This window comes from Kryptolebias marmoratus, linkage group LG7 (assembly GCF_001649575.2).
Source record: "Kryptolebias marmoratus isolate JLee-2015 linkage group LG7, ASM164957v2, whole genome shotgun sequence".
Classification (NCBI taxonomy): Eukaryota; Metazoa; Chordata; class Actinopteri; order Cyprinodontiformes; family Rivulidae; genus Kryptolebias; species Kryptolebias marmoratus.
In genome coordinates, this window is record NC_051436.1 from 17,789,436 (window position 1) to 17,799,895 (window position 10,460).

The 10,460-nt window shown below is 42.7% G+C and overlaps 1 protein-coding gene across 3 annotated transcripts in view; it reads left to right on the forward strand.

Annotated features, from left to right (window-relative positions):
* The window catches only part of dock11 (dedicator of cytokinesis 11), an 87,542-nt gene that overhangs the window by 54,129 nt on the left and 22,953 nt on the right, over window positions 1-10,460 (forward strand). For all 3 annotated transcript variants that reach the window (XM_017439736.3, XM_017439734.3, XM_017439735.3), the window contains 6 exons: window positions 906-1,026; window positions 1,126-1,192; window positions 2,698-2,745; window positions 3,724-3,869; window positions 6,517-6,632; window positions 6,779-6,916. In XM_017439736.3, coding sequence (XP_017295225.1) covers window positions 906-1,026; window positions 1,126-1,192; window positions 2,698-2,745; window positions 3,724-3,869; window positions 6,517-6,632; window positions 6,779-6,916 — 636 coding nt within the window. The remainder of the gene's footprint in view (window positions 1-905; window positions 1,027-1,125; window positions 1,193-2,697; window positions 2,746-3,723; window positions 3,870-6,516; window positions 6,633-6,778; window positions 6,917-10,460) is intronic.

Sequence of the window (10,460 nt, forward strand, 5' to 3'; positions counted from 1 at the left end):
GGTTTATATTGTAGGTTTTGTGATTCTTATAAGGTGTAATAACTCCATCAGCTTTATTTGAAGAGCTGTCTTCGCTCAACTATGAGTGAACCCTGAAGAGCAAGCTTCTTTTTTTCCCTCTTTCTTTTTGGATTTGTTTTATAGGTTCTAGATTCCCCCCTCCCCCTTCTATCAGGGATGTCAAGATCTTGTCGGAAACCAGCTAAGACGTGTCCAGTCAAGAGCCACCCGATGTGACTAAATACAGCATCTTCTGGTAGCTCGGCCATGTGACTCCCGATGACGCATCCAAGACCCTTTTAGTTTGCAGGAATGTAAACAGCAACACCGAAACACATGGGGGAATTCTGTGTTTGACAGTCCCACAAGAAATAAATCCCTCTCCCAAACACCGTCCCAGCTCACTGCCTGCAGCAGGCATGCAAACACAGGCGCCTGGGTTTACGTTTGGCTGAGCCGCTGGCAGCTTTATGCACAGCTGTGTGTAGCGCCTGATGCACCTTCAGACCTGCTTATCGTCGCCTGTCGCTCAGGGAGTGCTTGTAACTGAGAGCCATCCCGACACAATAGGGCAATAACGCTCGATGGTGCCCGTAACATTGTTTTGAGGTTTGACCAAAATGGCCATCACTCCGTCCTCACTCGTCATAAGTCAGTTTGTTTATGTAGCGCCAATTCACGGCTGCAGTCGCCACAAACCTGCAGTCTGAGAGCGAAGAGCTCTGTTAGGGAAACACGGAGCAAGGAGACTTTTAATATAAGATGACGCTTGGTTGTTGAGAGCTTTGGGTGATAAAAGTAAAAGGATCTCAGTCTAAAGGTCTGGCAGGAAAGGTGGCAGGTCCTTGAGGAATGCTAGACCTTTAAGTAAAATGTGTGTGAGTGTGTGTGTGTTGATTTTGCAGCTGCAGCGCCGCGGCTCCACCATGAGCTGCAGCCCCATGCCGCCTGCCAGCAGACTGGGACAGTACGAGATTAAAGGACTCCTGTTCTCCTTCCTGCACATCGTCAAGACGCTGTCCGAGGGTCGGTAACTGAGCAGAGCCGAGCCGTAAAACACAACCGGGCTTGTTTTCCAGAGGGAAAAAGATGTCACCGAGCCAATGTTTCTGTCTCTGTCTGCAGACACCCTGACAGCCTACTGGAGTAAAATCAGCCCTCAGGACGTCATGAATTTCCTCAGCCTGCTAGAGTGAGTAGTGAGCAAAAATGGAAGCAGTTCTTTACCTCCTTGGGGGTTCTCCAGAAAGTGGGCTTAGTGAAAACTGAAAGAGAGGTAACCCGGAGTTAAAGGAGACAGTTCCAGGAAGGGAAGTGAGTCTTTTACCGTGGTGACTGAAAGAAATTCACTCGCATATCAGTCAACCCGACTGATGTGAAGCAGAATTACTTCATAAACGTGACGGCAGCCGGGGGTTTCACATCCGAATTAACACCCATCTCACCACTATTTGTTCCACATGGGCGGCTCCACTTTCACTTCAAGCTCGGGTCCTCTACCAGAGACCTGGGAGCCTGAGGGTTCTGCTCAGTATCTCAGCTGTTCCTAGGACTGAGCTCTTCTGGACAGAGATCTCTGAGGTTGTTCCTGGGATCTGTTGGAGCCACTCTTCCAGCTAGCGATGAGCAGGCTTGGTTCTCAGGATGAGGTCTTATGTTGGATATGTGAGGTCAGAGAGCATTACTGAGAGACATGAGACAACCAGATGAAAAGTGACATCCGTCAAACAAATACATTTATATAAGGATGTCACTTTTCATCAGGTTGTCTCATGGTAACACCCCATCATCAGAACCAAGCCTGTTCAGCACTCTGAGATATACTGTAGCTACTCTGTTCAGTAAAACATCTCCACAATCGATCCACCAAATAAAGAGGAATAATTTTAACTGGAGTTCCAGTCATTTCTGGGTCCACTTCCCTGATTCTGGGGGCTAAATGCAGAATTTCCTTCTCTGTTTTTTTAACAGTCTTATGAGATGCTACCTAAATAACTCTGATGGTGATAACTGAATAATCTTGACAGAGATTAATTGGTGTTTGTTAGTTTTTAGTTATTATTATATTAAAAATCATACAGATATAAATCAGCATCTGGCCAGAGGCAGGCATAAAAGTAAAACAGACTTCTTTATAAGTTTATAAATTAAAATATTATTGAAAGAATAAACCTGTCCTTTTTTTGTTGGTTTTATTTTAGCAATTTATGTCATGAAAATGGCTATTAAACCAGTTTATGTGTTAGAGACACGTTCCTGAGGGGCTGATTTTAACGTTTGTGATCATCTGACTCTCCATACAAATGCAAAGAAAATCTAAATATTACAAACAGTCAACATGAATCAGAGCTCTGGGATGGGATGTCTTCACGTTCATGGGTCCAACTCTGTTTGTTTTTTGTGTTTGTTTTGTTTTTCTGAGGTTGCCACGGTGAATCGAGGTGTTGGAGCTCCATTGACCATGCCTTTGTATTACACACATGCACTTTCTAATGTCAAGGTTAAGAAACTCAGAGTTATTTAACTTTAGTGTAATGATCCTTCCTGGAACTGAAACCCCAAAGTTAAGTTGTTCAAACCTCCATTCTGAAATCCCTCCTTGATTGGTCTCTCTTAGCGTGCTGAAAATGATTGTAATGATTGAAAATGAACGTAAAATGTCAAAGGTGACTGTTTGCTTTCTTTGGCTCCCTGCAGGATCAGCTTGCTTCAGTTCGGTTACATCGGAAAGAGGAACATCAGCAGGTACGTCCGGAAAACCAGAGTACTCTTTATCTGTCAGCAGCTGAACCCCTTTCAGTTCAGCTTTAAGGAGGCATGACGTATACAGAGGTTTATCACAAGCGAAGTGGAGTTCAGGAAACAAACGCACGCTGTCTGAAAAAAACCCCATTCCTTTAGGAATTATCTGATTCCTGCATGTTTCACACATCGCTGGCTCTCAGGTGGCCTGAGAAAATATTCATACTGGTTGAATTGTTCCACGTTTTGTCCCGTCACAACCACGAAAAATCCAGATGTTTTAATGTGATGGAGCTGATTTGATGTTGAAGTTTTGTCATTTCTGCCTGCTCCTCTTTACTAAACAGCTCAGGCTCTGTCCACATGGGAACGTTTCTGTGAATATGTAAACTTTTTTTTTTGTTTGTTTATTGTTTCATCCTTGTTTAAACAGTAAAATCCCAAAATAGTCTGTTTTGAAACTTGAGAGCTTCACATTTAGGTCGAAAAGTTTGTTGCTCTGATGTGAGCAGGGCTCTTTCTGACACATATTTGCTGTCCCCTACATGACTTGTGACAAAAGTCAAATTTTCTTTCTTCTTGCCACTCTTCCATTAAGGTCAGATTTGAGGAGCGTGGCTGATAGTTGTCCTGTGGACAGATTGTGGGTCTCTGCAGCTCCTCCACAGTTACTGTGGGATGTTCAAAGCTGGGGATATTGTTGTATAACCTAATCCTGCTTTAAACTTCTCAACAATTTATCCCCGACCCGTCTGGTGTCCTCCTTGGTCTTCATCGTTCTGCTGGATCACCAGTGTTCTGCGCTACTTTGTTTTTGGTCTGTCACAAAAAAAAAAAACCATCTTGTAGATTGTGGTTGTAACATGACAAAATGTGGGGAAGTAGGAGGGGTGTGAATACTTTCCAAGGCGCCGGATGAGCGGCGATGTTTCAGCTTGTCCTCGTTTCCTCAACGACTGTGTTGGTGTGTCGCTGGTCCAGGAGCCAGGAGGTGTGCGTGTCGAAGCTCTTCTCCTCAGACAGGAAGTCCCAGACCATGCCAGCCATTCGCTCGCATCGCGGCAGCCTCATCCAGACCAAGATGCACCAGCTCAGCACCATGGAAACCTCCTTCACCCTCAACATGGGTAATTCCACCTTCAGCTTCACATGCGAAACACCCTCATCACCGACCTTTCCTCTCCTGTTTCTGAGACAGGAGCCGATACGTAACTGTAGGCAGAGGCTTGTTTACAACGAGGATAAGTTGAGTTAATCAGCAACATGTTAACGAGCAGCTGACTCGCTGTATTTTACTCATAAATCCCATGGAAAATAACATTAAAACAGACAGCCATCTCGAATCCAATGCTTCATGAGATATTTTGACAGACTCTAAATCGTGAAAATCTGGCAAAATTATAAACAAAGATAGTGGACAATCTGTGAGTGTTCAGAGTATCTGTTCAGACTCAGTCTCAGCTATAACCACGCCAAATTTTAGCTCAATATCTGTAAAATGGACTGACTTATAGCCGTTTTTGTGTATTTTAGGGTCATTTGAATTGGGTGCTGAGAGTGGCTGTTAGAAACCCCGTTTGGATTTGACCGATATAAAACGAGACTTGTTACAATCAGACTGCTGCGTGATTCGTTAATCTCCCGACGTTCTGGGTACCGTACGTCGCACCGGCGCTGCGCTGCAATCAAACCTTCAGTAAAACTGTTCACCTCTAACCCGAAGACGCTGGAGCGCGGAGGAGAGTGTCTTCTGTCAGATGATGGGTTCTGCAGCTTTGTTAGGATCTGGGTTTTTGTATTTTGTTTTGTCTTCATGTTTCAGTTTGAGTTTATTGTTTGTGTTATTTAGTTGGCCTCAGCCACCATTCACTTCTCCTCAGTTACTCTCTCTCTCTTCCCTGTTCTCCCCCATCTACCCCTGCCTCTAGCTCCGTAATCATCTCACTAGTGCTGGGCGATATGGAAAAAATCCTATATCACGATATGGATAATTTTATATCACGATAGCGATATATATCACGATATAGCTACCCCAATTACGTACGTTGTCAGTTATTCTCTGAAAAATATGAAAAAATAATTTAATTTCTTACCTTTTTCAAGCTTTATTTCAAAGTGACATTTAACTGAACTTTTACAAATGAGATCTGCTGCATTTTAGTGCAGCAGTATATATGTACCTGTTACGACGNTCGGCCGGCTATAGTTTCACTTTTCACAACTTTCCCCGGCTCTTTTACAACTTGTTTGACCTCGCACTTTTTGGATTGTTAAATATTCTTTTTCATGGTTCTTCTTTAAGTGATAGAAGAGGTTTGTTGTGCTGGAGTCAGATGAGAAAACAGTCTAATAGCAGAGTTAGCATTAGCATTAGCAGAGTTAGCATTAGCATTAGCAGAGTTAGCATATTAACTTTTTTCTGCTCCGTGTCGGACTTCTTGAACCAAATCACAGACGTCCCCCCTCGTTTTGGTAAAAGTCTTTCTTCTTAGGCTGCCTGTTAGCTGTCTCTACTTGTTGCGACCCCGAGTTTGATACTTCATGCGTCTCCATCTTTCAGCACTTATGGTGAAAACACCGGGCCGTGCAGAAAGCCGCTGCCGTAAAGCAGCGTCATGTCGCAAAACGGAGGTTCTTCACAAAATAGTTATTTTTTTCTTATTATTTATCACTTATATAAACTGAATGTATGCAAAGTGACAACACTAATACATTCGTCGTAGCCTACGTTATGAAATATTTACATGAATCATTGATACAATTATGATAGAAACGACAGAAACGATAGAGACGATAGAAGAAAATATATCACGATAGACACTTTTCTATCGTCCCCACGATATGTATCATTATATCGCCCAGCACTACATCTCACCTGTGCCCACTTCCACTAACCACCCTCTGCCTTTAAAACCCAGTCACTTTCCACATTTCCTTGCTGGTTCATTGTCATACTTTGCCTCCCTGATGTGCCGTCCTGCCGGTTGCTCGTGCCTCGTCGTCTCCCGTGCTCTGTTTGGTTCTCCTCTTGTCTCAGGTCTGTTCAGGTTTTGTCAAGTTAGTTAATGTTTTTGTATTTAGTCTAGGTTTTGCTGCCACGTCAGCCTTTGTTTTGGTTTGCCTTTTATTTCTAAATAAGTTAGTTTATTTTTCAGTATGAGTCTGCGCTCAGGGTTCGCCTCCTTCACCCCAGTTCATGCCACGCTTCAAGGCTTCAGTTGCTGCCAAACGTGTTTGTTTAAAGATCTGATCTGATCCCCGTGGATCGCAGCCATCCGTGTGCTTTATTTGTTTGCCTCTTCGCAGTTTGCTGAGAAACCAGCTGTTACTTCTTAACGATGATAATAAGTGCTTCAGGTAGAGGTGCACCGATACAGGATTTGTGGGACGATCCAGATTTTCCGTTTTTCTGACGGTTTTTGATTTTAGCCGATTCCAATTTTTCTCCAAACACTACGATCCCAGTTTCAACAAAGTTGGGACTTGGTGTAAAATATAAAAACAGAATGACATGGTTTGCAAATTTGAGGAAAAAAACAACACATTTTATTCACAATGGAACAGAGAAAAGATTTTTTGAACTAAAAATAAATTGTACCTTTTTTAGGAGAAAAATTGGGTTATTTTAAATTTGATGGTAGTGTGAAAATGTAAAAGGCAGCTATTTGCGTCATGAGGTGTACGTTTAACCTCCCAAGTCAAGTGAAGCCCGACACGTGCAGGTGCACCGTGCATTCAGCTGGATGATTTTCTGTGCTCTGTGTTGGGTTGAAGGGACGGGGCCCTCGGAGGCAGAAATCCACCACCAGGCTCTGCTGGAGGGCAACATCTCCACCGAGGTGTGTCTGAGTGTCCTGGACGTCCTGTCTCTGTTCACTCAGTGCTTTAAGGTCAGAACACACACACACACACACACACACACACACATCTAGGTATGAAAATCATTTTAAACTGCAGGAACAGACTGTGTGAACTGGGCTTTAGGAATAAGGAAGAACTGTTTACTTATGCCTCTCTGCATGTGTGTGTGTTTCAGAACCAGCTGCTGGACAGCGACGGTCACAACCCCCTGATGAGGAAGGTCTTTGACGTCTACCTGACCTTCCTCAAAGTGGGCCAGTCGGAGGCAGCGATCAGACATGTCTTCGCTGCGCTCCGAGCTTTCATCAACAAGGTGTGTGTGTGTGTTCACACACTAAACACACACACAAAAATATTGCACAATATGTAGCGCTCAGAGTATGTGTTGGGGATGACTCTCAGCTACTACCACATCAGATTTTAGCACAGTATCTGTAAAATTGGCTGAGTTAGAGCCATTATTTGGGATTTCTAAGGTCAGCTGGCTATGGCGGCCATCTTGATTGAGATTGATTCCATGAGTTAATCAGTTGTAGATGCACATCCAATGATTACTTTCTGGGAGTTTCCTTAAAATTCGCCCAATGGTTCATAAGATATTTTGCTAACAGACAGGCAGAGTTGATTGTAATAGTTATTGGCAAAGTTTTAAAACCATCTTGAATGGGGATGACTCCTCGAGTTAACCAGTTGTAGATGTACATCCAGTGATTACTTCCTGAGTGTTTCATCAAAATCCGTTCTGTGGTTCCTGAAATATTTTGCTAACAAACACAGACCATCACCACCCTTTTGCCTTCAGCGGCGGGCGATTAAAAAAAACTAACTGTTACTACTTACTGCGTGTCTGCTTCCTGTGTTAACATGTTGGCTCATTTCTCAGTCTTGTGTATTTTTTTTTTTATTACCTACTTAAATATTTTCTTAATGAACCACAAAAAGGGACCAGCGAGGGGGCGGGGCTCCTCCTCCCTCTGCTGCCGGAGTGGAATCACAAGGAATCCGAGGCGGCTGTGTCCTGGCATGTTGCTCTCTGTTACAGTGAAACTGGAAGGATTGTATCAGATACAGTAAACCCCTCCTCAGGGGAGCAGCAGTATTTGAATACAACACTAGTTGTGCCACAACAGGTCTCCAGAATAAAACGAGCCACATGTTGGAAATGCACCTTGGGTTCAGGAAATTCTTGTATAAATGCTGAATCAGCATCCACACTGCTGGTTTCCTCTTGTTGTTTTTTTTTCTTCTTTTCCATGACTACTTCTGTATACTTTGTGTTATTTCAGCCGTTCATATATCAGGATGTTCAGCTCATCCAGGAGACGGGAGCCATGACTTTTAGTTTTTCTAACTTTTATACTTTTCAACATATTTAACTTTACTTACAATCTCTCCAGTTCGTGTAAAAAAAACATTATTCTCTCTGAAATCTGCTCCAACATACCTGCTCTGTTTCTGTCTCCTTATGCTAATGTGCATTTTAGCCACTGGTCGGCCACTTTTAGATTTCAGCTTGCCTTTTGCTACTTTTAGCCTTTAGCTACCCATTCTACTACATTTAGTGTTTAGGTAGCTTTTTGCTACTTTTAAATGTTAACTTGTTTTTTTTTCCCAACTTTTAACTAACGTTTGTTTTACTTTTAGCTTGTAGCTACTATTCTGCTACTTTATGCTTTTAGCTCCCATTCTGCAGCTACTTTTAGCTTTTGTTTTGCTATTTTTAGTTTTTTTTTTTTCTTTTACTTTTAACTGTTAGCTCACCTTTTTCTACTTTTAGCTACTAGCTAGCATTTTGCTACTTATAGCTTTAGCTTCTGTTCTACCCGCTGCCAAAGGCGAAGGCAGAGCAATATGTTTGTGTGTTCGCTTGTCTGTACTGTTAGCAAAATATCTCAGGACCCACTGAAGAGATTTTGGTGAAACTTGGGCGTAGCTGAGCCTGATCCCTAGCTTATCCTCCGAGGTCTACCTGATTATGAAACATCTGTGTTTTTCAGTGTTGCCGTTAACTTTTGGGGTGACTCTTGTGTTAGCGAAATATCTCAGGCCCCACCGAACAGATTTTAATGAAACATTCATAAATGAGTCCTTGGATGTTCATCTAGAGCTCATAGCTGCCAGCTGACCTTAGAAAGCACACACATGGTTACAACTCTGCCATTTTTACAGATACTGAGTTAAAATTTGACGTGGTAGTAGCTGAGAGTCATTCACACTCCATGTGCTAACAGCTCATGTGAGATTTTGCTGTATTGCATGAAATTGTACATAATGTTGTTGTCGAGGTCCAGTCATGACAGCTATAAGTCTTCTCACTTCTCAACAGAAAGGATCTCAGTCTAAAACACTGCATGAAAGGCAGCCGGTGACACTCCTTCAAGGAGTACTGGACTTTTAATTTACACAGAGGTGGCCGAATGAGAGGAATTTACCGTCTGTTGTGTGGCTTAACACAGGACATGAAAACCAAAAGCTAAAACACAGGGTTTAGACTCTAAAGTAACTTTATAAAACTGTGAAAAGTGTAAAAGAATCAGAAAGGGCATTAAAATGGAACTACGTGGACTGAAAATGGTGCAGAAGAGATGTAAGAAAGATGTGAAGTAATGAGAAAAGAACTGATTTCTGTCTTGTTGCTTCAGGACACAAAGAGTAAAAAAAAATCCAACCTCAGTGCCCTCAAACCACGATGAGTTGCTGCATTTACTGTAAATCTGATTTCACCATCAGGCCTTTTTCTCACAGCAGAGGTTAAAGGTTTTAGTGATATTACGGCAAACACAGTCATCCTTGGTGCCAAAATGAAGCACAGTTGTGGTTTTACCGACCAGGAGATAAATGACTTTCTGATTTTAGATGTAGGCAAATACCACCTACATTTAGAGGAGCAACAGCGCCTGACATAAGGCTCGTAGGGTTGAAGGGTCAAACCGTTTGAGTCCGTCGTCCTACAGCGAGGACAGGTTTTTCTCGAGGAGAAAACGTTTAACGTTTTCAAGCCTTGGTTAGCAGGTCGGAGGTCAAAGTTCATGACAGGAAAGTTAGGGAAACGCTGAATGAGTCTGGTTGGTTTGGGAGGGGAGCAGGAGAAAGCCTCTTCTCTCCAAAACCAACATGGCAGCACAAATTAACTTCATTTTTTTGCCCATTGTAGACCATTGTAGACTGAAAACAGATGAGTAAGTGGACATCTTTACCCATAATGCACGGCAGCACGTTTGCAGAAAAACAAACGACATATATCAGCTTAAACACCTCATACTGTCAGCACGGTGGTAGAGGGGTGATGATTTGGGCTCCTTGCAGTTACTGAGGCGACTATAAACCCCTCTGCAGACAAATGGGAGGACATCTGTCCAACGGCTGAGGCTTGGACCAAACCGGGTCAGAAAACAGGACAATGATCCCAAACACAGCAGCTAATCTACAACAGAGTGGCTCAAAAAGAAAAGAGTCAAGACTTAATGGTCCAGTCAGTCCAGAACCTCAATCTGACGGAATTATGATCAAATTATTCTGGTGTACGTAGTTTTTCAGACTCTACTTTAGCGTTCTCTGAGCTTTAGGTAAATAATGACATCATGTTTTGTTGCTCTTTTTAGGTTTTATTTGCAATATTTTAAGACCTGATTATGTATTTTTATTTCTCTAAACTCATAAACTTTATCTAGTTTGCTCTTACTGTTTCTGTAAAACAGTTATCGGATCATCCTGTGCGCCCACGAAGACATAAAACTTTGATCTACTCAGTAATAAAACGTCCCACATCAGTTTCCTCTCGTCCGTTCAGAGGACTCGTCTCTGGTTTTCTGCTCTTCACTGCATGTCCTAATCCCCCCCCCTCCCCCCCCAACACT